This window comes from Rhinichthys klamathensis, unplaced genomic scaffold (genome assembly GCF_029890125.1).
Source record: "Rhinichthys klamathensis goyatoka isolate OS25496 unplaced genomic scaffold, OSU_Roscu_1.1 h1tg000170l_1, whole genome shotgun sequence".
Classification (NCBI taxonomy): domain Eukaryota; kingdom Metazoa; phylum Chordata; class Actinopteri; order Cypriniformes; family Leuciscidae; genus Rhinichthys; species Rhinichthys klamathensis.
In genome coordinates this window covers 689,503-716,844 of record NW_026606701.1, presented here as the reverse complement: position 1 = coordinate 716,844, position 27,342 = coordinate 689,503, and the positions used below count along the sequence as shown (strand labels likewise).

At 39.4% G+C, this 27,342-nt stretch overlaps 1 protein-coding gene across 5 annotated transcripts; it reads left to right on the top strand.

The window, feature by feature from the left end:
- Positions 1-239: 239 nt before the first annotated feature.
- On the top strand, positions 240-27,342 carry slain2 (SLAIN motif family, member 2). 5 transcript variants are annotated; one of them, XM_056259832.1, is made up of 11 exons: positions 240-942; positions 7,118-7,260; positions 19,013-19,183; positions 20,124-20,294; positions 20,490-20,831; positions 20,947-21,087; positions 23,628-23,708; positions 24,677-24,715; positions 25,360-25,567; positions 25,656-25,687; positions 25,840-27,342. In XM_056259832.1, exons 1-11 carry the CDS (start codon positions 476-478, stop codon positions 25,866-25,868), a joined length of 1,824 nt encoding a protein of 607 aa, XP_056115807.1. In that variant the 5' UTR covers positions 240-475; the 3' UTR covers positions 25,869-27,342. The 5 variants fall into 5 exon arrangements, with proteins under 5 accessions (XP_056115807.1, XP_056115806.1, XP_056115810.1 ...); XM_056259831.1 differs by having other exon boundaries at positions 241-942; positions 25,656-27,342; XM_056259835.1 differs by lacking the exon at positions 23,628-23,708 and having other exon boundaries at positions 241-942; positions 25,656-27,342.

Sequence of the window (27,342 nt, the reverse complement as noted above, 5' to 3'; positions counted from 1 at the left end):
GAGTAAGAGTACAAGTTTAACAGTGTCCAGGTAACGTACAAAATCCCCGCAATAACACGTAAGTAAAGCACTGAGTAAGAGTACAACTACAAGTATTCTGTTATAGTGTAGTCGAGTGTGTATTTATCGAGAGGGTTACCAAGAGAGTTAAAGTGCGCGTGCCAGGTTCCAGGGAAGGGTCGCTCCCAAAACGTGCTCGTCCCCGTTGAGACACGTGATGACGTCTCACCTCTAGCTTCTCAAAAGATTTCCCAGTTAGCGACTGGCGGACAGTAAAGATGGCGACGGAGCTTACAGTGTGTATGAGTGCCCGGAGAAGATGACGACGATAAGATTAGTAACTTTCGAGCCGCGGCGTTGACAGTGCTTCATTTAAAGACCTTGCGACAGAGGCTCGCGAACTTGCTGACTTTGGCTGTAGTTTGAACAGACCTAACGGACACGAGTGACGCGAGGACATATCGTTGCTTTTGATATGGAGGATATCAACTCAAACATAAACGCGGACTTGGAGGTGCGGAAGCTCCAAGACTTAGTAAAGAAACTCGAGCAGCAGAACGAGCAGCTTCGGAGCCGATCCAGTCACCTCTCTTCCCCCGGCGGATTGTCGGGGAATACCAGACCCGTGAGCGCCGGGTATGATTCCCCGGGAGCCGCGGCGGGGCTCGCCGGGTTCACTGGGGTGGGGTTCGGCGGATCGAGGGGTTTCGGTGGGGTTTTGGAAAACTCCCGGCTGAGCCCCAGGCGATCATATCACGGCAGCAGTTACGGAGGAGGGTATGACAGTGACATCGCTTCTTGTACCGCCTCGAACACTAGTCTCGCGTCTTATTACAACGATTCGCTGGATTGTATCGAGGACGGAGAAACTTCAGTGCTGGACGAGGTGGAGATCCTCGATTTGGAGGACATGGATTGCCTGAACGAAGAGGAGGACAGCTGGTGAGTAAGCTGCCTGGACGAGGTGTTAACCCCGATCAGAGGAATAACCTTCTCTCTCTCTCTCACACACACACACACACACACACACACACCCTTCATGTGTTTGACAGGTGTGCGTGTAGACGCGACAGAGAATGACGCGCATTTGGAGGAATGTGCTTGATGCATTATTGCTCCCATGTCTCTTTGCCCAAGAGCTGGGGTTAATGTATTCAATGCATTGACTGCAATACGACTGTCATCTGATGATTAGTGTCTTATGTCTGAGCATTTAGGAGCAACAGTTTGCTGACTGCTTGTTTTCAGTTAGCACCACGGCCTGTCTTGCAGTTGCTTCTGACGTGCGAGTCCTTTTCATTTGCCCTTCAGTTTATCTTAGTATCAAGTTGTGCTTTATAAAAGCCATTGTGTCATGCGTCAATGTCATTACAGCAATGATACATTTGCATCTAGATGTCTTTCTGATAAGGCCTCAGATCAGCTCCACAAGATGTACATGATTTTCTGCATGATCTGCATTGTAGCCTATATTGCTCTTGCTCATTTTTTTTTATCTAACGTGAACATTACTAGAACAATCTGCTTTTTAAAGAAATAAGCAATACATTAATAGTGCTTTTGAGAAATAACCATACACATGTGCAATCACATGAGAAAACCACTCATCTCATATTGTTGAAATGAATAAGAACCAACTAGGCTAAATGTAAACAACTGTGTGTGTAGTAGTTGTCACCTGATGGTGTGCCTCAGTTCTGATACAATTGACCCACTTCAAAATAATGATCAATGCAGAACTTTGGTCACTTAAGCTTACAATTTAAAATAACTGTTTTCTAATATATTTTAAAAGGTAATTTATTTCTGGGGTTTTTTTCAGCAGCCATCATTACTCAAGTCTTCAGTGTTACATTATCCTTCAGAAATCATTCTAATATGCTGATGTGCTGCTCAATAAACATTTATTTTTCATTTTTTTTTACTGTGAAACATGTTTTATGAATTAAAAGTTTAAAAGAACAGCATTTCTTTGAAATAGACATAATTTGCTTCATTTTATCAGTTTTTGATCTTGTGTGGATTGATGTCAGTGTGTAATCCATTGTTTGTGTTTGCTTTAATCAGTGTCTGTGAGATTCTGTGGTTTAGGTCAATGTACACAGACTCGAAATGCTGTAATCCGGACACTCGATCCTGTTTAGTCGGATATCTTGCTGTGGCAGCAAAATGCTGGAAAATCCCGTCAACAGCTGGGGCCTGTACCATGATGGTAGTTGAACAAACTCAGGGTTACAGGATTAGTTTTGAGTTGACAAAACCAAACCAGTCTAACCAGGCTTTGTTGGTACCATGATGCTGGTCATCAACTTTCTCTGTCAACTCAGGCTTTGATCCTGAGTTTAGGTGTGACATCAGTAGCGAACAGCCAATAACATGCTGAGAAAGAGTGAAACTGCGATTCATTTCTCGTGAGAGAAGCAGCGCCATTCACTTCTATCTTCTGCAGAATATTACGAGATTGAAAAATATTACGAATTCAAAGCAAACAAATTTATTTAGCAAGAAGAAAATAGCTGTCTATGAAAGAGGACAACTAAAAGAAAAAGTCTTGCTATATCAGTGCAAGTTAAAGTTGTGAAGTTAGGTTAACCGTGCCGTGGAGCGTCAGTTACTATGGCGATGAACACTGCTAAAAGCCAAATCACTTTCATGGTGCCTAAAACCCAGGGTTGGCGCAAAGTTAACTAAACTAAAACATATCGGGCTATCCACCTAAACCGACTTCATGGTATAGGCCCCTAGAGTCCAGCCGATCAGTGAGCTTAACACCTGTTTACCACTACAAATAGTAGGACTGAAAGTGTACTTGTCAAACCAAACAGGTCATGCATGATTACAACAAGAATACGTAATTGATTTAATCTTCTTCTTAGTCATAACTATATCATGTTTGCTTGTTTTATTTAATGGTGTTTAAGGTCACAAATGGTTTCAAGCCACACATTAAGCAAATCTGTTGACAAGATAAGAAGATAATGTGTTTATAATTGTGTTGAATCAATCAAGCAGCAGTCAGCACAGCTCTCAAAGTCAGATCTGTGCTCTTGTGATGGGAATACTGTATTTATTTGTACCAGGAGATCGTCTCAGTTTCTGTGGAGAAAGGCTTGCTAGGAGAAATGCTGTGTCTGTGTGTGAGGGATTATACTAAGTGCCAGATTCTGCCACCAACACTGCAATCCCGCATTGCTATCAGTCATAAAAAATAAATCTGCCATACCTAAACAAAATGGTTTGTGTCAGTCTGTTTGACGAACTCCATTCAATCACAGTCATTGACTTGAGAGATGTGTCCAGGATGCGTAGTGCTCAAGGTTGTCTTTGTCTGAGCTTCTCAATATTCTTATACTACCACCAATAGGTCTTTTTGAAAAATGTTAGTTTGTTTAAATTTTTTTAAAGTTGCTCTATGTAACTTTTCTACTAAAATGAATCCTTTTTTTATTGCCTGTGTGTGAAGGGGTTGTAATCACACATTAAAATGATCCACTTGTCGAGTTTTGCTATTACCTCTGAAGGCCAGTATTCCTATTTCTATGTGAAGTCTCCGGGTCGGATTTAGCCTACCGCGAAATCCAACGGATGTGACGTGCATGCGCGCTCCTGAGCCTCTCTCCTTATATACAGTCTATTGTAGACGGTAAGGGAGTTACGTCCTGTTAAAGGCGCACGTTTTTCGGCTTATATCTCAGTCAATCTTTGATCAATATTCCCAAGACTCTAATCGTTCGTAGTGCTGGACGGGGCCTTTCGAACGAGCCCACCCCCGAGGTCCAACTCGCCCGGCTCCCCGAGTTATAGCCGTTCGAAATGGGGGGTCCCAGCGAACGGCGATCCGGTAGGGGGCATCCCCGAGGCCCGCCACTCTAGCGTTCGGGCAAGGGTTCCCCTGGGACCTCCTCCTCGAATTTGAGCTCTCTGGGTCTTTGCGTTCCAGAGATACGAGCGATTTTCTTCTGAGATCGTGACGTCACCGGCGTCCGCAATTTTGCAGCGCGCCCGATGGTTCTCTGCTAATATCTCCGCGAAAACACCACCAAAAACTATGGAACTTATTGAGAGTGAGGAGTCATGTGCCAATTTGGGCGGGGTCTGAGCCGGTCGGCCATGATGGTAGGAGACGCTATCGGTTGGCAGGGGCAACGCCTTCAGAACTTCACAGATGCGCGACTAAACATTCCAGAAATAGCGAAAGAGAGACAGCGCAGCTTAGTATTTGTTTACATTTTACCGATACGCCGCAGTTTCTTTGGAAGATATGGAGAAGGAAGAGAAATGAAAGGGGTTCTATCGGGAGAGACTAAGGCCATGTCCACACGGACACGGGTATTTTTATAACCGGAGTTTTTCCTACAGCGTTTTAAAAAAAAATCCCGTCCACACATGCTCGGTCTCCGGCTACATGAAAACGTAAAAACACGCAATCAAGCGCGGTCAAGAGCATGTCACGCCACCAGGCGGCGATATAAACCTTAACCCTAAAGCCACGTTGGCCAATCAGAAGCGCAAATCTGATGTCAAACACAGCTGATAACGGCGCACACTCTGACGTCGCAAGGCAAAAACCCCGGTTTCACTGTCTACACGACAACACTGTAACCGGCGTTTCTGAAAATCCTCACCCTGGCAGGGGTTTTCAAAAATGTTCGGTTTCAGTGCGTTTTCGTGTGGACGAACGGCCGAACCGCGTAAAAAAAGTCACGGTTATAAAAATACCCGTGTCCGTGTGGACAGGGCCTTAGAGAAACTGCTTGTCAATAAACTGACAGCAGCAACAGCGAGCAAAGCCTGCTTTCAAAAGCAACACATTTCAGCACAGTTCGCCTTTTATTTAACACAAACGAACGAAATTAATACTCTGTTATTCAACTAGAGTTGTTTCATTTGTTATAGATATATCTGTACCGCGAAATGTTTTAAAAAGACACTTTTTTTAATGACGTACGATTCGCATTGACAGGGGAATGTCCGATCTGTTCGCTTAACGTTGCACGGCAGGTGCAAATGCACGTATCTGATTCATATCAGATTTATTTCCACATATGAATGAGGCCTGAATGAAACATCAAGTATGACGGAACTCTCGCAGTTCAACGTTACAGGTTTGGGGGTTTCTAAGTCTTGCACCCAGCCGCAGCAGACTTGTTCAGCTTCTAATGACTTAAAGCTTCTGAACTCTTGCATTGTGTAGGCAGTAACGTTAGTCACTGATACCATAAACAAACCAGGTAATTAACTATGTCAGCGTATGTGAAAGGTGGTAGTGCTTTGGGTCTTTCGTCCATTCTGTAGCAGGTCGTACGGGTCCATGTTGATGTCAAGTAGTTTCTCTAAATAACGCTGCTTGGTGTTGTTATTTAGTCTCTCCCGATAGAGCCCCTTTCCTTTTGCTTCCCCCTTCTTCATTTATTCCCAAGAAACTGCATGTGCCTTATCGCAAAAATGCAAACAAATATCAAGCTGCTCTCTCTCTGTCGCTATTTCTCTCGGTCTCACGGTCGAAGTAACCATGACAACGGATAGCGTATCCTACCAAGATGGCGAATCCTTCCCACAATGCAACGCGGAGTGATACGCGTGACGTCACCTTCTCATTCTCAATATGGTTCTTTTCAGCTCAACTAGATGGTCCCAACGAGCTCGGTGCTCGCCGAATCCGTCTAGTATTCGCCGAGATATTTGCGCAATAGACGGTATTGTACCTATATATACACTGATTGGCTTCATCACTCTGTCTCCTCTCCACCAGTAAGCCGGTGTGTGGTGGGCGTTCTGGCGCACTATGGCTGCCGTCGCATCATCCAGGTGGTTGAGGAGATTCCCACTTCCATGTGAAGCACTTTGAGTGCCTAGAAAAGCGCTATATAAATGTAATGAATTATTAATTATTATTATTGTCTATGAGTTCGAGCACGAGCGCTCTTGTAAAATTTGATTGCAATCTGAAACATCACCACTAGAGGCCGCTAAAAGTTACATAGAGCACCTTTAAAGAAATGTAATGGGGGGGGGGGGTTCAGCTAGGAGTGATGCATTAAACTGATCAAAAGTGACAGTAAAGACTTTTACATTGTTACAAAAAAAATCTATTTCAAATGCTGTTTTTGTGATGTCTTTTCAACTTTATATTCTTCAAATAATCATGGAAAAGTGTTATTTGGTAATAATAAAAAAAGTTTGAGCAACAAATCTAGGATGTATTAGGATGATTTCCTAAGGATCTTGTGACACTGAAGACTGGAGTAATGATGCTGAAAATTCAGCTTTGTCATTAGGATTAAATTACATTTTAATAATAGTTGTCTTTGTGTCTGTTAAAAAAAATGTTTGCTACCACTTGTTACTGTCAGGTGATCCTGAGCAACAGCTGCCTCTGACCAGAAAACAAGACTCATGCAGTGCAGTTATAACTGTTCACTCCTCTCTCTCTTCCCTTCTCACTTCAATATATCTTCTCAACAGCTGCCAGTTCAGAACCCTCTTGCCTTAATACCAGCGCTAAATTTAATCTTTTAAAACAGTAACATCAAGTGTTTTGGGATCCTCAGCAAAATCAGGGGTCAATTGACTAGTTTGTGGGTTTTATGATCACCTGAATCAAATGCGTTTCATAGAGCATATACAATTCCCTCATCTGGATGTCACGTACACAAATCAAGAAACATACTCAAATTTACTTAAGCTAACTGATAATATCACCCTCTAATACTAACAAATGTGCTCGCCACTACAGCTGTCATATTGAGATGATCTGTTGTTGTCATATGGCTGGTATTTAGCAGATAGTAAACAAGCTTGTGATCAGCTGACTTGAGCAGTTTTCCACCAGGCTTTCATGTGGCCCTATTAATTTAGGTCTCAATGACTAAGCAAAGCTGCCTGCACAATATTATAGAGTGCAGTTTACACCTTACCTTAAAAATTACAGAATGTTTTCCTGTAGGCAAGATTTAATTTAAACTGAAATCATGCTTTTGCTGAATAAGCCACTGTTTATCGAGGCATCTCAAAGCGTCACCACTCTGCATGTTTCTTGGTTAAATGTTTGTGTGCCAGATATGTAATGAGAGTATGTTTATTCCATGTGACTAACCTCTAGCTTGTGTTTCTGCAGGTTGTACGAGGCGAAATTGAACAGTCCTCTGCAGAAAGCCTTGAGTCCCATCGTGTGGTGCAGACAGGCTCTGGATAACCCCAGTCCTGATATGGAGTCTGCCAAACGCTCTCTTTTACACAGACTCGACCTTACCATGTCAGGTACCACACGCACATAATTTTCATTTATGTAATATCTTGTAATCACTGTTGTATTACAAGGATGTCTTGATTCTTTAGAGGGTATTTGTAGTAGCCCTAACATTTTTACTGGTGCCACCACAAAAATGATACATTTTAGTTTTTGGCCTATGTTTTTTATACATACCATGCATTTGTTTGTTTATATATATATATATATATATATATATATATATATATATATATATATATATATATATATATATATATATATATATATATATATATATATATATATACTTATATATATTGTGCAGGCAGCTTTGAATTGTTAACCCAAAAATGAAAATTATCCCATCATTTATTCACCCTCAAGCCATAGGTGCATGTGACTTTCTTCTTTCAGCTGAACACAATCGGAGTTATATTAAATAATATCCTGGCTCTTCCGCATCTTTGTAATGGCATTGAATAGTGCCCGAATTTTTAAAGCTCCAGAAAGCGCATCCATCCGTCATTAAAGTAATCCTTACGACTCCAGTGGGTTAATAAAGGCCTTATGAAGCAAAGCGATGGGTTTTTGTAAGACAAATATCCATATTTAGAACTTCATAAACTCGAATTTTTGTCACTGGCTTCCGGCAACGGCTGTGTACACGATCACGAGAGAGTTGAGTTCTGAAGGCTGAAGGGTGACCTCAAAAACCCATCGCTTTGCTTCAGAAGGCACTTATTAACCCACTGGAGTCATAAGGATTACTTCTATAATGGATGGATATGCTTGGGAGCTTCAAAAACACTATTCAATGCCATTATAAAGCTTAGAAGAGCCAGGATATTTTTAACCCAGTCTAACCCAGCACTATAGGAACTACCAGTGACGTTAGTGTACGTTGATTGGCTGAACGCACACGAAACACCAGCACCCGCTATTTAAAAAAAAAAAAAGCTGTGTAAACACAGATTAAAGCCTATATATTTACTCCACAAACTAACTCTACGAACATGGAAAACAGAGATCGATGGACCTCTCAACCATTACCCTAAGGATATAATCCAATGCAACTTTGAGGAGACCACCAAGCCAAACAAGATTATGTATTTCTGCTCAGCTAGCAACACTGGACATCAACCACACGGTTTACGCTAATACCTTTTCATATACTGTCTACATTCTATGTATCTAATAACGTATTAGACAGGACTGTTTGACAGATCATAAACTAATGAACACGGAGAATGGGAGCGCTGTGTGTTCAGGCTCTGGCATTCTCAGCGGCGTCAAAATAAAAGTCACAACAACAAGCGTGGGTTACGACACTTTAGAGTTCCTACTGGCGGTGCGAATACAACCAGGAAAATGTTCCTAAGGGAACCATTAGTTCGCGGGGAACCACCCTGATGGCTAGTTTCTGGAACTATCCGGTGCGAAAGCCCCTTATGGGATAATTTTTTTTTTTGGGTGAACTATTCTTTTAAGTAGGGTTTTAAATTTGCATTATAATCTGAAATGTATACATATTTACTTTTTAAAAAAAAAAAATGTTTTAAAGGCTAAGGCTATTACTGTTTTTAGTCGGGTATGCCCATGTGATATGTCTTAAATTGAGCAGCTCTCTATAGAAAGGCACTGACTGCTTTTACTGACATGTGATTGTCTGACTTTTACAACACCCACTGACATACTGTTACATCACACTTTTATGTACTCCTATATTTTACTTTTATTATATTGCTTCAATGAGGAAAGTCTAGAGACAGAGCAAATGATCTTAAGAGTCCTTTTGAGTGATTCTCTCAAAGATCATTCCTGGCTCATTTCCTACAGTTCACTCTACCATCACCTTGAGTGACATGGGAATCGTTCCAGAGAACTCTGTTCATAGATCAGATTTTTCCATTAAAAGATCCAGTCTGCAGTGGTTGCATTTGATTAATATTTGGAACAGGGCCAGGTGTGAATCACTCTTGTCATTGTGCGAGACAAACTGGTTTATGTATGATGTCATTGTTTTAAGTGGACTCATCATAATGTCATCATAGAGCAGACAGCAGCACCCTTTGAATGTTTTTCATCTCACATTTCCAAGATAAGATAAAGGGAAAAAATCTGGTATTTTCTATTATTTAATTTTTTTTGAAGGAAATTAATTACTGTTCAGCAAGGAGACATTAAATTGACCAAAAGTAAAAAAAATATATTTATAATGTTACAAAAGATATATTTAAAATAAATGCTGTTCTTTTGAACTTTCTATTCATCAAATAATCCCAGTTTCCACCCAAAAACAATGCAGCACAACTGTTTTCAACATTGATAATAATGAGAACTGTTTATTAGAACGTATATTAGAATGATTTCTAAAAGGATCCTGTGACATTGAAGACTTGAGTAATGATGCCATCACAGGAAGAAATTACATTTTAAAATACATTAAATGGAAAGGAATTATTTTAAATTGTAAAAATATTTTATAATATTGCTGTTTTTACTGTATTGGTGATGAATGAATGCTGCCTTGGTGAGCATAAGACATATCATTTTTTATTTTTTTAATGACACATTACAATTTTTAGGGCTGTAATTTAAACTTTTGTCTGCCACAATGTCGTCTTTTTTGGCAAATATGAATAGGCTATACATAATTAATCGAGCATATTAGCATATCCTGTAATTAAACCTAAACATAAACAACTTCCAGAAGACACTTGAGATGATTTTATTTTGTGTTAACTCATTCACTGTGTTAATTAACTCATTCACTGCCCAACTGTGTAAAGGCTTATTGATAGCGAGCATTCAGCCCATGCTGACTGTCGGTGTGTATTGCGGTTTCCAGGTTACCTGAGGCATTGCTAATTCCCTACAGCCGTTGCCAAGAGAGTGAAGAGAGCCAGTGCAGATGTGTGGGATGCATGTCAAATCTCTATCCTGTTAGGCACACCTTTTAGCTTCTTTGTCTCTCTCTCTTATTGCTTGTTTCTTTCTTTTATGCCTCTCTTGTGCCCTCTTCAGAACCGGCTATCTCTGTGGAGTGCATCTGCGTGTATGTGAGAAAGTAAAATAGAGAAGGACATGTTTGCACACATTAATGAATTCCATCCAGAAGGTTGAAAAGTCTGACTCAGCAGCACTCTTATAAGCTATATTTACTCTTTGTGAAAAGGTATTGTATGGCTAGGCAGCTCACTAAATTTTGAAACGGAGCCTGGACGCAGCTGCTGTAAACTTTATAGCTCGTGAATAAGCAATTTGGTCATTACAAATTGGTTGTCTTTTGCATTGTAAAACTTACAGACAGCTGATCTATTATAGTGTGTCTGCTGTTTGGTGAGTCTGTTTGCCCGGCCATGGTAACTCATTCCAGGGCTTTACACTTCCCTCAGAAATGCAAACAGTTCCATAAGGTTGTAGTCATAACCGTGGTTACATAACTCACTGGACTTGAGGACAAAAGGAGAGGCTGAGATTTGATAGAAAGAGTACAAGTGATCTTTCCTGACAAATACAGTTTAAACAAATGCAGGCAACACTAAATTGTGTAAAATTGAGAAAATAAAATGAGATTATTAGCAATTCTAATTTTGGATGTCAATTTTACTGAATGTTATTTTTTTAATGGGGAAAATCATGCGGTTATAGGGTTGCTTACAGTTTTGGTAATTCAAATAAGTTAATAATTCATTGTATAATTATTTACAAATAACTGAACATCTAAAGTAAACAACGAATTGTCAAAAGGATTTAATTAGCCTATATTGTTAGAAACTAACTAATTTTAATAATAGTTTATCAACATATCTAAGAGATCTCAAGAAAAACATGTTTTTTCATTGTTTGTACCTCTAAATTTGTGCTTTAAAAACAATAAAAGGACACCACAGTGTACTGTCTGTATTAATAGGAAGTGCTATCTATACTCTTGAACATTGTTATGCAGTGATTCAGCAAGTTCTTTACAGTCTTTAGAGCCTCCTTATGACTGGGTAGAGCAGAGATTCACTTTCCCCTGAGCCAAGAACATTCATTTCTCTCTCTGTGTGTCTTTTCTATAGCTGCAACCTCAACTTGCCCCTGCAATCCAATCCGCTATTGCAATCCTGTTTGGAGTAGACTCTTGTTTTCCTGTTGATATCTTTCTTTTTGTTCTTTTCTCTTTTTTTGTTGCCTTTTCCCTTTTCCTCTACAGATCTGTCAGGTCTTATCCTGTACACTTTCAACATCGTTGCGTTCATTCTGTCTTCCTTCTTTGTCTCTTTCATGTCATCTATGGCTCTTCATGCTGCTGTTGTGAACTTTTCTTTTTCAAAGTATCTTTCACACCTGGCTCGTTTGGAGAATTATTTTCTGAACATGGTGCGTTTTCTCCCCTAGTTCGGTTAATTTAGGTATATATGAACACAGCAATCACACTCGGATCCGCACCAAAACAATCACTCTGGGATTGCCTGAACGAGGTTGTCTCGGCCTGGTTTGTCTCGGACTGCATTATAAATTATATATAGATTATATTAGAGATGCACCGATTACAATTTTCTAGGCCGATTCCGATTTTCATTGAGTTTGACCTGCCGATACCGATTTTAGCCGTTTCCGATTTTATTTTTTCTAACCACTTTTTTTATTTTCAATAACACAAATATTTATTTTCTATATATATTTTTTTATTCATAAAACACCATATACTTTTACCCAAACTGAATAATAAAAGCAAGTTTAAATGTGTACATTTTCTATAAATATTTTCTATAAAGAGTCTTCATTTTAATTTCTAACATAGCCTACTCCAGTTCTTGTTAAAACACACTAGACATGCAAATTCTGTGCATTTTGGGCACTTTTTGTGTGAAATCATATTTATTTTGTCCATCAAAAGTGTGCTTTCACTTTAATTGAGCGTGAGCAGCACAGCAAAAATAGACTCTGCGCCGAAACCGCTTCACTGCTGCTCATGACTGTCAGACTGTCCACTGTGCTAAACACTGCTGATACGCTCCTGCTCGACGCTCACGCGCGGCTCCTGCTCCCGGTGAATGCACTCGTTGATTAACATGCACGCCGGAAAAAATGCGCACCGCTTGCGGTGTGAAACGGCCGTAATTCACAAGGTTTCCTACATGTGCGTTCCATGTGGGCGTGTGATGCTGCGCGATGTTAAAGAGCAACGTGCAGGTTGGACACCCCTATATAGCATAGTGTATGTTGATGATAAAACAACTAGATTTTCTGAACTGGAGTAATATTAGCCATTAACGATATTTTGAGATAAATTGTGATAAAATAACTTCCGCGTCTATAAAGCACTAACCGGAAGTGACGATGGGCGAGGGAGTCTGGTCAAGCTCAAGCTCAGGTTACAATGGATGTGAATGAAGAAACCGAGTTCTCCGATGTAGACGAGCATGCCTATATGGCCCACAGGTAGGGATGGGGCCGATCCGATACCGTATCGGGACCGGGACCGATACCAGCGTAATTCATGTATCGGATTTTCCCGATCCAACCTGCGGAGATATCCGATACCCTGCTGAAATGACTCCAAAAGTGATTCCCGCCGGCTAGTCTGCTAGCTGGCTGCAAACTGTGGAATGGATTTCCTGAACGAAAGCGCGGCTCAATGAGACACAGAGACCCCCCTCAGGAGTGATGCAAAAAATCTCCAGGTCTATAATTCTCCGGAGTGAAGTGTGCGCTACAAACGACCGAGTGTGTGGTGACAGACGCGGCAGTGAAGTCTGCTCTCTTCACCTGCACAAAACGCACCCAAGAACGAAAAGCCTTGTTTTTCCTAGACGGAAAATGATGGAGACGATGTCCTGACAGACTGGAATTCGTGCAACCAGCACAAACACAATAATTTACCATAATGGCATCTCTAAACCTCGATCTAAAACTTTCTGTCTCTCACTACTGCTCTAACTACAGCTGAACGCGAGCTCTTATTTGCCTCGGTCTACGTCATATGACGCGTTGCTAGCGGGAATGGCGTATTCCAGAGCCTAGCACATTTTCATAATTTCTACATCAAATGAGATTTCATTAGTAATTTCTACATATGTGTTTTTAAAAGACCTCTTCAGACAATACCAAGTATTAATTCAGTTATAAATTCAACCTGCACGTTGCTCTTTAATCATGCACCGCCCGAGTGCATTTTGCCTGGCATAAAATCGCCATAAGTCAGACTGACCGGCCGATTATGGCCGATCACGTGAAAATCGGCCAATTCCGGTCACCAGCCGATCAATCTCTAGTTTATATATTCACTGAACAAAATTATAAACGCAAGAATTTTGTTTTGGCCCCGTTTTTTATGAGCTGAACTCAAAGATCTAAGACTTTTTCTATGTACACAAAAGGCCTATTTCTCTCAAATATTGTTCACAAATCTGTCTAAATCGGTGTTAGTGAGCACTTCTCCTTTGTCGAGATAATCCATCCACCTCACAGGTGTGGCATATCAAGATGCTGATTAGACAGCATGATTATTACTGTGTTGGGTTTATAATTTTGTTCAGTGCGTGTATATACATATATAATATACACATTTTAAATATAGCTAAAAATATAATCAGTTAGAGTGGGAATGACTGCTACATTTTCTATATGTGTTTGCGTGTGTCACGACAGCTACAGATAAAACCACAATAAGCTCGCAGAGCAAACTTGTCAATCCATCTTGATGGATTACGGAGAGGAAACTGACCAATTGCATAAGTATTTCGGTGCATTTTGAAATGTTGCCTTCCTTGTGAAAGCTTACCGAACCAAGAAGAAAATGCAACATTGTAACAAATTTAGTCCCGGTTTCGGAACAAAGCAAACGATCTACAGCTCTGGAAATGCCCTTAGTGTCTGTGTTTGTCCTAAAACAGCCCTTGTTGCTCTTATGACCTTTCTACAGGACTCTCTCCCACATATTCTCTTTTTCTCGTCCACCTCCTACCCTGAAAAAAAAAAAAAAACGTTAATATGGGCTAATGGACAGCCTCATTTTCATGTAGACTGTCCACTGTGCTAAACAAGATGTTCTTGACAGACAGCCCAGATTTCCTGTAATGAGCCCTGCCGTCTTATTAGCCTATTTAGTCCCGATAAAAAGCACAGTTAGTGAAGCATCTTTTCAGTGTTAGAATTATCTCTGGGGTTTAACTTGACTTCTTGCAGTTTATGGATGTAGTCAGTCACCAGAGTTATGACAGATTAGCTGTCCTCATTTCCCCCCCTTCTCTTTCTTGGCTTTTTCTGTCTTAGAGATACACAAAGCCAGTATTAGTCTTCTCTGTGTGGTGTGCTGCTGGTGGAAGGGGCATGGTTGAGCCAAACCATCTGATGGACTGGAACGTAACGGCCATTGGCTCGCTTCGGCCACATTTATGGAGTTAATGACATTTTAAAAGATGGAAAAGACTTAGTGTATTTCTGTTCTGTCTTTGGTAGCATCTGTTTCCGATTTCAGAAAAACCATGATCTCTTTACATGTCATTATGACATCAAGTCAAGTCATCTTTATTTATATTAGGGGTGCACCGAAATGAAAACCGAAAATTCTGGATGCACTTGGATGAAAACCGAAACCAAAAATGACTTACCGGTAATTAAAAAAAAATTTAAAAAAAATCTTATTTTAAATTCAAATTTTAAATTTTAAAAATCAAGCCAATAAATAGGCACACTTTTATTTCAAGTAACAGAAAATAGGCCTATATTAAAATATAAAATATCAATATATTATTCTTCATTCAGTTCTATGCTGCAGAATCAGATTAAACGGTTTTATTTTTTGACCTATTATCAAAATAAAGTAGTCCTACAAAGCTATTATCAGAGCATGTGAGCAGATAGCAGAGAGAGGATCAGTGAACGAGAGGGTAGCGTAATTTTACCAGCGTCGCCCAGCACGACTACATACAGTGGTGTGAATAAGTTATTACCCCCATGCTAAAGTTGCCTAAAAAGAGGAATAAAAAATCATCTTTTGGAAATTGATCTTAATGCCTTAATTAGAAAAATGAGGAAAAATCCAACCTTTAAGGACACCATTTTTCTTTGTGTATGAATAATGTATCATAAATAAATAAATGTTCTTCCTTAAAATACAGGGTGCATAAGTCAGCCCCCCCCCCCCCCCCCCCCCCCCCCCCCCCCATGTTAAAATAAAGGATATTTTAATTCCAAAGGCCAAGGGAACTTTATCAGGATGCATATTATCCTGGATCCATGAAATAACTGGCCTTTAAAAATAAAAATCTGCCTGACTCTATGGGAATTTAACATAGGGGGGGCCTGACTTATGCACCCTGTATTTTAAGGAAGAACATTTATTTATTTATGATACATTATTTATACACAAAGAAAATTGGTGTCCTTAAAGGTTGGATTTTTCCTCATTTTTCTAATTAAGGCATTAAGATCAATTTCCAAAAGATGATTTTTTATGCCTCTTTTTAGGCAACTTTAGCATGGGGGTAATAACTTATTCACACCACTGTACACAGCATGTTGCAGCACAGTAGGGCTATTGCAAACAAAAACGTCCAGAGATATTTCATGTCGACACGTTTTTTGGTTAACTTTGCCATTTCTGATGAGCGTGAACGGTACAAGCGTTTGGGCCGTGAGCGACTGAGCAGTGCGCGCAACACACACACGGAGTACAAATATAAATTGTATCAAAGCAGCTTTACAGTGATAAACAGAAAAATAATGATCAATAATGCAAACAGAAATAAATTGTGCTGTAGAGCAGCTCTAAAAAGGATGATGCTTTTATTATTCAGCTTTAGTCCATTAGTAGTAGTTGCACGAAACTTTCAAATTGGTTGTGAAGCAGCCATTACCCTCTGCTTATTTACCATGGTAAAATTAATAAATGCATGAATATATCCACACAAAGCAAATGACCACCAATATGTTTAAAAAAAATAGCATAGTAGGTGTCTACGGCTAATCAATGTAAACAATTATGTAATTATTATAAATGAGTTATTTTGGATACAATTATTTATAACCACGCATACAAAATTAATGTTTAAAGATTAACATTTAAGTGTAAAAATATTGGTTATCCTTGGTAAGGGCTTGTAGCTTTGATTTAGACTACGTCAAATCCTGTCATGTGGTCAGTCATACATACAATAGACATACAGTCTAGCAGCAAAAGCTGGATCCCAGAATTCTGCATACAGATATGTTCAGAAGTGCATAAAGCTCCTGTGCTACTCTCCATTAGAAATAAATTACTTCTGCTATGTTGTTTATCCGAGATGGCCCGAGTCAGCATTCTGGAATGAGCTTTATGTGGACCAGACTTAAAGCCTGTAGTCAAAAGTCTGAACTGGGTTGTGTTTCAGGCTAGGTTTTAAGGACACATCTATTTTTGTCTGTTTGAAGACACTGAAAAACACACATGACACTTTGAGTCAGTTTTAGATAATGAATTTTAGACACTTTTGTGACCTATGTTGTAATGTATTAATGATCCTCCACCTCGTGCGTCTAGTCTGCATGTAGTTAGTATTGTATCTGATGTGTTTTGTTGACTTTTGATGGTAATGGCCTTGATTCTAATGTCCTTACAGTCTGGTGTTAGTGGCTTAGAGCGGTCTCACCATTACTGATCCGGGCTCTTTGTGTCAATCCTCATTCTTCTAGTCTCTCCTAAATGAGGACAGACCTCCGCTCTTGGCTTCAATTTAAACACATACACACACAAACACAGAACTGTCAATAGTCAGAGGTCATCTACACCAGTCTCAATCCAAGACCAGCCATTCTCAGCATTCATCACAACTGTGTGCAGTACATGCACATCCCTGTTTCAAGCATTGTGCATGTATGCGTGTAAGCATGGCTGATGGTGTGGTGTTAATGCAGTGCAGTGCCTGATCTGTAAGGAAGTAAGTGGAGAAGGTATGTTGTTGTTTTCTTTGAATAAAGCACACACTGAGTGATGGCAGGAATGGAGAGGGAGTGAGTCATTAGAGAGGAGAGAGGGTGGATGGATCTATGGAAAGAGGCAAGGAAAGAGTAGGTCTGAGGAAATGTGCTGTAATGACCTTTTGAGTGTCCAGCTGCACAAACACGCGCACACACACACACTAAAGGCTGTTGTGCATTCAAATATTTACAATATATTCAAGATAGTTGTGCTGCCAATATATAAAACGATACAAAATGCATAAAACTAGGATTTTGTGTTTTATTTTCCCAATTAATTTCCTAAAGACTAAATTATCAAAATGTTTTAACAGGATATCTGATTTAAAACTTCAGCAGCTAAATGGTGTAGCAATTTAGTAATTTAAGTAACACTAAGTCATTTAATCTTCATCCTTTTAGTTAAAAACTTGACAATTTTAATGGAAGTATCTGTGTGGCATATCTTCAAATATTTAAATAACATCTATTTATTTAATAAACCTGGAATAAACAAAGTTTAAGGATTGTGAATTGTGAAGTTTTTTAGATTGTTATAAAGAGCAACATTTTTAATTCTACACTATTTCTAGGTCACTAATCAAATAAAGCAATCTTTTAATTATTTATTTTGTTTAAACCTGGAATAAACGAAGTTTAAGGATTTGGATTCTCAAGAAGTACGATGAAGAATTTTCAGATGAAGAACGTTCATGAAAGTCTTTGTGGCATTTCTTTACATATTGAAATGTTGTAGGTAAAATATTTATATAAGGTAATCATTTATTATAAAAAGGTATATTACAATAAAAACAACCTGAAATAAATACATTTTAAAGTATTAAAAAATTATGATAATAAACCACTATTTCTAGGTCACTAAAAGGAATGTGATATTATATTGTAATATATTCATCTACTTCATTTCTTTATTTTCTTATTCCCTGAGCAAATACACAAAGGTGTAGAATTATTTTAATTAGTAATTTGTTTAATATTTTTTTAACTTAATATATTTAATAGGATATTATTTTTATATAATTTTATATAATAACACACACCTAGCAATCATGTGAGAGTATATCCACAGGGGGAGTAGCTGAAGTGTCTTCTATTTATGCTCTGCTCTTGAGAGACACAGTACAGTTTCTTTCTTGGCTCATATTCAGACTTTAGATTCTCTAGCCGTCGGTATTGCCAAAAGCTTTAATCGCAACACATTCTGACTGCTGCAGCTGAACTAGAGTTTGACCTTATCATTGACGACTGAATCATAGACCATAGATTGATGGTGCTACTTTACAATGCCTACATTGAGTCTCTGTGTGTGTTTGTGAGATTGTGTGAGAGAGAGAGAGAGAGAGGATGGTAATGGCAATGGCAATCAATGGCGTTGTCATCCACTAAATGACTGAGTAAGGCTCTTGTGTGTGTGCATATGCATCATTGTACTCTTCTTAGACTGTGAATAGGCTGTATTGTTTGCAATCAAAAGCACTCCACCAGGATCCAGAATGACACTCTGTATTAGACTTGGCCATGCCGTATGCTTAAATTGACTCTCGGAGATGTATAATACACTGAACCATATTGTGCATGTCTGCGTAAACATGCATGCATTAAAACAGCATCTGTGTAAGTGTACTTGAGGGGGGTGGGATATGACCCTCTATTGTTTTTGTGTTTTGGAGAATGTCATATAAGTGACCTATTTATTTCTCCTAATGATAACAGCTGGTGTGGTCTGAAATGTTACTTTTTAATGAATGGTGTTTGTTTAAACAAACAACATTACTCTTCATGTACAACAGGAAGTTCTTAAGTGCCCTTACTATGTTTTGATTTCTCCTGCAGCAAACAAGCGGAGGAGTTTGTATAACAATTCCTACAGTCCTCAAGTGAGCTACGGAAGCCCGTACGGCACAAACACATCAAACAGTCCCTACAGCAGTGGCTTCAACTCCCCGTCCTCAACTCCATCTAGAGTGCCTATCGTCAAGCAACTCGTTCTGCCTGGCAGTGCAGGTAAAGGCCTCCATTACTCCAAATCTATTTTATTCCACAATTTTTTTTATTTTATTTTTTATCTAATTGACATGGATTGCAAGACAGCTTTATTTATATAGCGCTTTATACAATACAGATTGTTTCAAAGCAGCTTTGCACTGATAACAGGAAAATTATTGCAGATGAATAATAAAAAAATGAAATATGATGACTAGACCACTCACTCAATGTAACATGCTATGTGGTAACAGTGGTCCACGTACAGTGGTACTACTGTTACATATTTACTACTTTTACATACTAATAAATGGTTTATCAGTCTCAGAAATTGTGCTACAAACAGTCATTATATGTCACTCATGGATGACTAACAAGTTCTATTTATTCATTTACTGTTACTTTAGTGTGTTACTAATCATGAGAGTAGCTACATGACATCTTTACTTTTGTATGTATTTGTTACTTCTGCATGAAAGCACTTTTCTCATTGTCATTTGGCTAAGAGCTCTTAAAATGTACAGAAAATGGAATATTTTCTGTTAATGTAACCACTGATTAGTATATGCTGTCCAGTATACAGTAAATAGTAGTAGTAGTAGTATACTTTATTATCCTCGGAAGGAAATTTGTTTTGGACTACATGTTGCTGCATATACATATAAATGTACATAAAATATAACAAATAAAAAAGAGGAAAGACAGTTGATTTTACAAATTTAAAATTAATAAGATAAAGTTATTCAGCATTCGTACAGACACAGGAACGAAGGAATTCTTATACCGATTTAGTTTGCACAATGGGACTCTATGCTACTATTTTATCAGTCAATATGACTTGAGCAGAAAACACACAACAGCTATCCAGTGTCTTTATAGGTTTTCTTATGAATAACCACACAAAAAAGTCACTTTTTTTATTTTATTTAGGCATTTATGAATGTAAATATTATGTGTGTAGGTCACCAGCGTGGGTCGGCTGACAGGAACGCACAGGCAGTGAGCCCCCAGTCCTCAGTAGACAGTGAGTTAAGCACATCAGAGATGGATGAAGACTCTGTCGGTTCATCGACCACGTATAAACTCAATGACGTCACAGACGTGCAGATACTCGCCCGCATGCAGGAGGAGAGTAAGTGGTAGCTTTTCTCTAACAAGTGCCATTTTGTGTTGCATTTGATGTTGCATTTAATCTCAACAGTTATTGTTATAGATTTGATTATCATGCTGCTGAAAGGGATGATAAACAGTGCTAATAGTGAAAAAAAAAAAAGCCCAAATGGGGCACTTTGAGATTTAAACTCAAGTGTATCTGTTTCCCTCTTAGGTTTAAGGCAAGAATATGCTGCAACGGCATCACGTCGTAGCTCTGGTTCATCATGTCAGTCGTTGCGACGAGGAACTCTGAGTGACCAGGAGCTGGACGCACAGAGCCTGGACGATGATGAGGAGGCGGTCCACCATTCCTTCCACACCCCCGTCAACCGCTTCAGTCCCTCCCCTCGGCACTCGCCACGCGTGTCCCCCAGAAACTCACCCCGATCTCGCTCACCTGCCCGCTCTTTAGAGTACAGCCGCGGATCTCCCCAACCAATCATCAGCCGCCTCCAGCAGCCCCGTCACTCACTGCAGGGCCACGATACCCAGACAAATGCCATTAAGAATGAAGGTAGATCTTCATCCAGTCACATTTCAATTGGTCTATTTCTCTTTCAAACACTGAAACTTATGTACAATGTCTGTTTAAATGTTGGCTTCTCCATCCTTTCTGTCTGTGTGGGCAGAAAAGTTGAGGCGGAGTCTCCCTAACCTCACACGATCCAGCTCTGGACCGACTGCAGAGCCGGTCAAAAACAGCAGAAGCTGTGAGTCAAACCTGCAAGTGCCAAACGGAGGGTCACCCAGACACCAGAGTCAGTCTGCCAGTGAGTGTACAGACACATCAGTCAGCTCATACATGCACACATACATCACATATTCTCCATTCATTTTATGATTGAAAAAAAAAGAAAATTGATTGAAATTCGGGAACCTCTCTCAGGCGGGTCGTAAATACAGACGATTCTACCGTTATATTTGGCATTATAACATAAAAACCTGACACAAAACTTGTGCTTTCTGTTTTTTATTTACACAATGATAAATTGCATTTAATGTAATTAACTCCAAAATCATCAGGTATATCAGCGAGAGAGCGACTCGCGACAACATTTATGGAAACAATGTGTGTTTTAGTTTGGTTGGTAATCATAGGAGAAAAGGTGAACCAACTCCAGGGCAAGGCTGAGACGTGCTTCCTCTTTAAAAACTCCAAAATTTCCTTGTAATAGTTTCCATATACATGTTGCCACACAAACTACACATCCCAGTATAAACGCTCCCAATAAATGTATTAAAGCATCTACGTTCACAAACCACAGAAAAGCAATCACACTGTATGCAGGATTTGGGATGCCAGAATGCGCGCAGAGTGCTTCCGTTATAATCACAAAAAAGCTGTCACTCATCTTAGATCTTCAAAATCTCACAAAGTTCTGTTATAACAAATGAAGCTGACTGCACAATGGAATTTTTATTTACATAATGTCTACACTTTGTTATAATGAGAGGATTTGTGAGCATGCAGAATCAGAATCCACTCAGAACGCTGGAGTTTTTGTTCAGTGCTAACTTAAACACCTCTGATTAGCCATTGCGTTCAAGAAATAAACGGATATGTTTGTGATTGGCTACATTGCTCAACACCGCCAAACGTGTTGTAAATAGAAACCTTTGTCGCTCTTTAGAGCGCAAACACAGATATGCACCAGATAGTTTGTCAAACTGTTTCGCCAATATGCTATTATAATGGAGAAAACTGATCCTAGACCAGCAGTTATGGGCAATGGAGTTATCAACCAATGAACACACACACAGAACTTTTAACATTTAGTAAACGGCACATGCAGTATTTATCGTGAATGTTATTTTGTCCATAAATGTTTATATATGGTAACATTTGACTCTTTGTGACTGTCAGAGATCGAGTACTTCTTGGCTGTGGATTCTGTGCTTCTGACTCATGTTCACGTTGTGCGCTAAACTGCAGCGCTGGTGTCTTGGCTTGCTGGATGAGGCTCTTTGATATTCTCACTGTCTCTCTTAGATCACAACTTATTGGCATCTTGGCATTCCCTCTAAAAGCCTGACTGACTTCCAAACAAAGCCCTTGTAACTTACTATTCAAAGCTAATTTTAGATTGTTGGTCAAGCTTCAGATTATGGGTCTTCAAGGTGTGTTTAATATGGCACAGGAACACTAAAGTTTGTCATTTTATTTGTAGGATAAAAAATTTCAGATTATACTAATATGCCATTACACCTGTATTTTAATAGTCTTAAAGCATACTTGTAGTTTTTGCTATGGCCGATTTTGGATGACATAGCTTTCGGCAGGAGTTTTGATATGACATGGTATCATAGTCAATGTTATATAGTGTAGTGATCCAGTACTAGAATTAGTTCTTTTTAATGTTAAATGCTTGTGGTTTTGTCATTAGTGGTAGACAGCGGCATCTTATTTAGGACTAGTTCTGTTTTTTATTTAATAGAATGACATTTGATTCCATTAACAGTTGCTTTCTATTGGAAATGTTGACAACAATGTTCTTAATGTTAAAAAAAAATTGTGCATAACCTAACTTAATATTCATGAGCTGACCCATTTGGCATTTCATGACATCACAACAACCAGCACGAAAGTGAAAAAAGTGCAGCTGGCCCCACCACTTTTTAAAACGGTGACCCCTATAAAACAGAACATTTCATGACAGCATACTGAATCATTTTATCCATGCAAGGTCAACGAATAAGGATCTCTCTCGTTCAGTGGTCAGTCTCAAACGAGGGTGAAGTAAAAATGAATATCCTCTTCAGTACCCAGGGGTAAACGGCCATCTCTTAAACAGCACAGGCAGAGACATTAGCTTGCTTAAGTGATTTTACACATTGTGCCTTAGTATTTCAGAGTTCTTCAGGCTTCTCCCTCGGTAACATAGTCTTGTTTTATTTCTGTCCTTCCTGCCTAGCATGCTCTGCCTCTTCCCTTCTCTCTCCGCCTTTGTCTCTTCCTCACACCCTTTGTTTTTGGCCGAGGTGCTGGTTGTCTGGATGTAGTTGGATTCACTCTTGGCTTAGTGCTGCTCCTGCCTGTTGTTCGCTCAGGGCTTATTTTTCTCTTGACTGTGGCGCCCTCTGGTGGCTGGTTAGAAGTGGTCTTCTGGCTTAACCATGCATGGAATGGCTCTGCCTTGAATTAAACCCCATCCTGGCTGGCTGTTTTTTCCTTGGCACTCCTTAAAGTATTCAACTAAAGCTGATTCTGGATCAGGTCTGGTTGGAGGTTAAGTGCCTGCCGGTGGAGGTGGACGGCTGAACTCTGATTAGTCTGAATCAAAACGTAATGTCTGCTTATTTCTCATCTCAGCGTTGCACCAAAGGCTCTCAGCACCTGCGCGCTCCTCCCCAAAACCAAAAGAGAGACTCCAGAGCCCTACTTCTCTTCGAGGTAATGCACTGAGCAGGTCACCCAGACACGGCTAAAGCATTGTGAAGCCAAGTTACCAGACAGTGCTGGGAGTATTATGGCATTTTGACACTTTTATGAACCCAACATTAGAGTTCGGTTTGGTTGGGGTGGAAGCTGTTCACTGACCTCAGAAATCACATCCAGTTCTGCTTGAAAAGAGGGGTCTGGATTCAAATTGAGTGATTTGAATTGTTTTCCATCTCTTTTTTTGCCACGTTTCTATTACAGGAGAATATTTTATTGCATACCAACCTGGTAGGTTTGGGAAAAGTTATGAAGGGGATTTTTCGCTCTGAAACTCTTTTGGTGTGAGCGAAATTAGGCCTAAATTGAGGAAATGAACCACTATTGATAATGCTTCCATGAACAATGGTATTAACAACAATAATAATAAATGTCTGTTTGTAGTCTACTGACTGTTTAGTAATTGTGTCAAACTAATTAAAAACAGATCCACATTGGTTATTGGTCATGTAAACATTAAAATAACATATATTGGTCATAAAAAGGCCACGTCTGTCGATCTGCAGTTATAGGTCGTCTCGCAGCATTGAAAAGTTTTTGTGTAGGATTGAATCATGTATTTTGTGTTGTATATTGTTTTGGAGTGGCTGATTGGCCTTTTCAGAAGAGATTGTGAATGCTGCTGCTGCTTTGCAGTGTTGTATGTTGAGGAATGATGAGGGTACAAATGTGCCATGTCTTCTGGTATCTTTTTATTAAATGGAACTGCTTGAAAGTTGTCACATAACCAACTGGTCCAGTAGTCTGCGAATACTCCGGTCAATTTTATATATGCACTAAATAAATATTTATTTAATGCACTTTGATTGTATTCAATAAAGTTGCTTAGTCACACTTGCACTTTTTAAAAAGAAGTCCTGAGCAATTCGACAGCCTTTGGAACGGATGCAAACCAACCCCTCTCTTTTCCATCTTTTACCCAGTTCCTCTCTCGTGTTGCTTTGGAGAGGAAGCAGATTTCAGTGAGTATATACACTGATGATGATGATGATGGTGATGCAGCTTTTCAGTGCTGTGATATTTTATGTTGTGCAAGTGTACGTGAATGGTAGATTGTGTTTGTACTGTGATTTGTGTTTTTACCCCATTTTTGCAACAAGGGGACATTTGTAGAACTAGTATTGTGCAAAATGTTTGTGAGCAACACTAGTTGATCAATGCTGTTTTAATCCATCCATTCTTATGGTTTTATTTTCTTTCAGCTTTGTGTTGAATGTCATTAATGCTAGTGTACTTGTGTTCTGTGACTGTGGAAAGCGGTTGCATAGAAGCGTTAATTGAATTGTGGTCGTTTTTAATGTGCTGGAGATGTTTAACTGCATTATTTTAGTTTTTGGGGTTGAATCCATCTTTTTTTTTTATTCTTATTTTGTCATTTTAACCCCATTCCCATTAACTCATGACTGGTCCCTTGAATGGCTTGTATCAGGTATTGATATGGAAGATAAACTACTGAATAAAAAGCACTTTCTTTTATTCAGTCTTTAATGTTTTATCTTTTATGAAATATATTTCAGTTCTGTTCCTTGCATTCCATCTGTTGCCTTTACTCTAGTCCTGTAACCGTCATTCCCACTTATCTTCCCGATTGTTTTCTTCCTTCCAGTGCCCTCTTCCAGTAAGTTGCGGACTCCTGCTGCCCCGTCTCCCTTGGCTCTCCGTCAGCCCATGAAGGTCATGTCTAATCATGGTTCAGGCACAGCCACGCCCACACGCTCCATGGCCCCGCCCCGCAGCGGCCTGCCCCGCCCCGCCACCAATGCTGGAGGAGGTTTACCAGTGCCTCGCAGCAAACTGGTCCAGCCAGTGCGCAGGTACTCTCAGCTTCTCATGACTCGCTACCAATAAATAGTAAGCGTCTGAAGTCCAACATACTGAGTGAGTGTGTGGTTTGCTCTGCAGGTCTGCTCTGCCAGCTCCAAGGACGTATAGCGGTATGAGAGACGAGAGCTGGAGAGAAGGCTGCTACTGAGCATGCCTAGAATCAGTTCAACCAGGCACTTTATAGAGATACGTCTTTAACCCCCACAAACAAGACTCTTTCTTCCAAACAAATGATTCTGTCCTCTTTCATTTGACGTTACAGAGCTCTCATCCCAGCAGGATAGATGTTGAAGGCAGACTGGACGCCAAAGAAACATACGAAAGGGATTCGCCCTCGCCTAACCAAACAGCACCTGTACCGCAAACGGCTCGAACACACTATCCTGCTTGCAAATCCCCCAAAACCCACCACAGAAGAACGCTGAATAACTTGTTTTCTCTGTGATAACGTTAGTGGCGAACCCTTGTTAGTTTGTGCAAATTGACCTTCACTTTTGGCTCACGTGGGAAAGGTTTGTATGGCAACACAGAGTCCACATGGCAATTGCATTCTGTCGGAATGTCTTTCATATCTATGTGACCTCTTATTTATTTGAAATCATTATTTAAAATATTTCTTTCAAAGATTATTCATACAGTATTTGGTCTTAAAAAAAATATATATGTATGTATCTTTCTTTCTGAATGTCATTGTGAAACCTCAACTGCAAAGCTATGTTTCCAAAGCATTTTAAATGTCTGAATAATGGATATATGCATTTCAGAGTTTTTGAACAAACGTATTTAGTTTGAGCCTTCAGATACGCCGCGGGATTGATCCTTTTGCTCTTTTCGAAAAGAAACATGGATCAGTGAGAAATTCAAGTCAAATTTCATGAATTGTGTTTGTCCTTACTAGAAAATGGGAAATTCATTGAGTATAAAAGCCTGAGATCAACTTAATTGGCTGAACTGTTGTGTGGTCAAACTTTGTTCATCAGATGATGTCCTAGTGATAATGTCTTTGTGGCAAGGGTCATAAAAAGTTGCGCTTGTGTGGGTGAAATGTAGTGCTTATGTACTATTAATTTTGGAATATTCCTGGTCAAGTAATTTGTTGTCATTCTCAGAGTGAAATAATTGATAAAAAGCAAAGAATTAAAGGGATAATTCACCACAAAATGAAAATTCTGTCATCATTTACTCACCCTCCAGTTGTTCCAAACCTGTATGGATTTTGAAGAATATGGGTAACCAAACAGTTGACGGACCCCACTTCTTAAAGTGAAGTCAATGGGGTCCATCAACCATTTGGTCACTGACATTCTTCAAAATATCTTCTTTTGTGTTGAACAGAAGAAAGAAAGTCATATGGGTTTGGAACAACTTGAGAGTGAGTAAATGATGACAGATTTGTAATCTTTGGGTGAAATATCCTTTTAAAAATGCCGCTTACTGGGGTAACTGAATGGCAATGCCACCTGAACATCTTGCTGCACACACGCATATTATTGAGGTTCAGCAAGTTTGTTTAAAAATTAGTGCCTATAATTTATTAAATTCTGTGATTGCTACAATGTTATTTTTTGTTTGTGCCAATTGCTTTATTTTGCCGATATTATTTACTTCAGGGTTCTTTGCCTTTCTTGCTCGTTTTGTTTGATTTTTGTAATTGCTTTGATAACATTTATATTTGCTTTTTTGTAACAAAGGTATGTTCTGAAAGCCCCTTGATATTTATGACTAAATACTATGCGCTGATAAGAGGCTTATTTATTAAACGGTG

Excerpts from the sequence above, each read along its gene's own strand:
- slain2 (XM_056259831.1), top strand. The coding sequence starts at position 476 with ATGGAGGATATCAACTCAAACATAAACGCGGACTTGGAGGTGCGGAAG. Across the intron at positions 20,832-20,946 it reads AAATGCCATTAAGAATGAAG|AAAAGTTGAGGCGGAGTCTC; the intron begins GTAGATCTTCAT and ends CTGTGTGGGCAG. Across the intron at positions 21,088-23,627 it reads ACACCAGAGTCAGTCTGCCA|CGTTGCACCAAAGGCTCTCA; the intron begins GTGAGTGTACAG and ends TTCTCATCTCAG.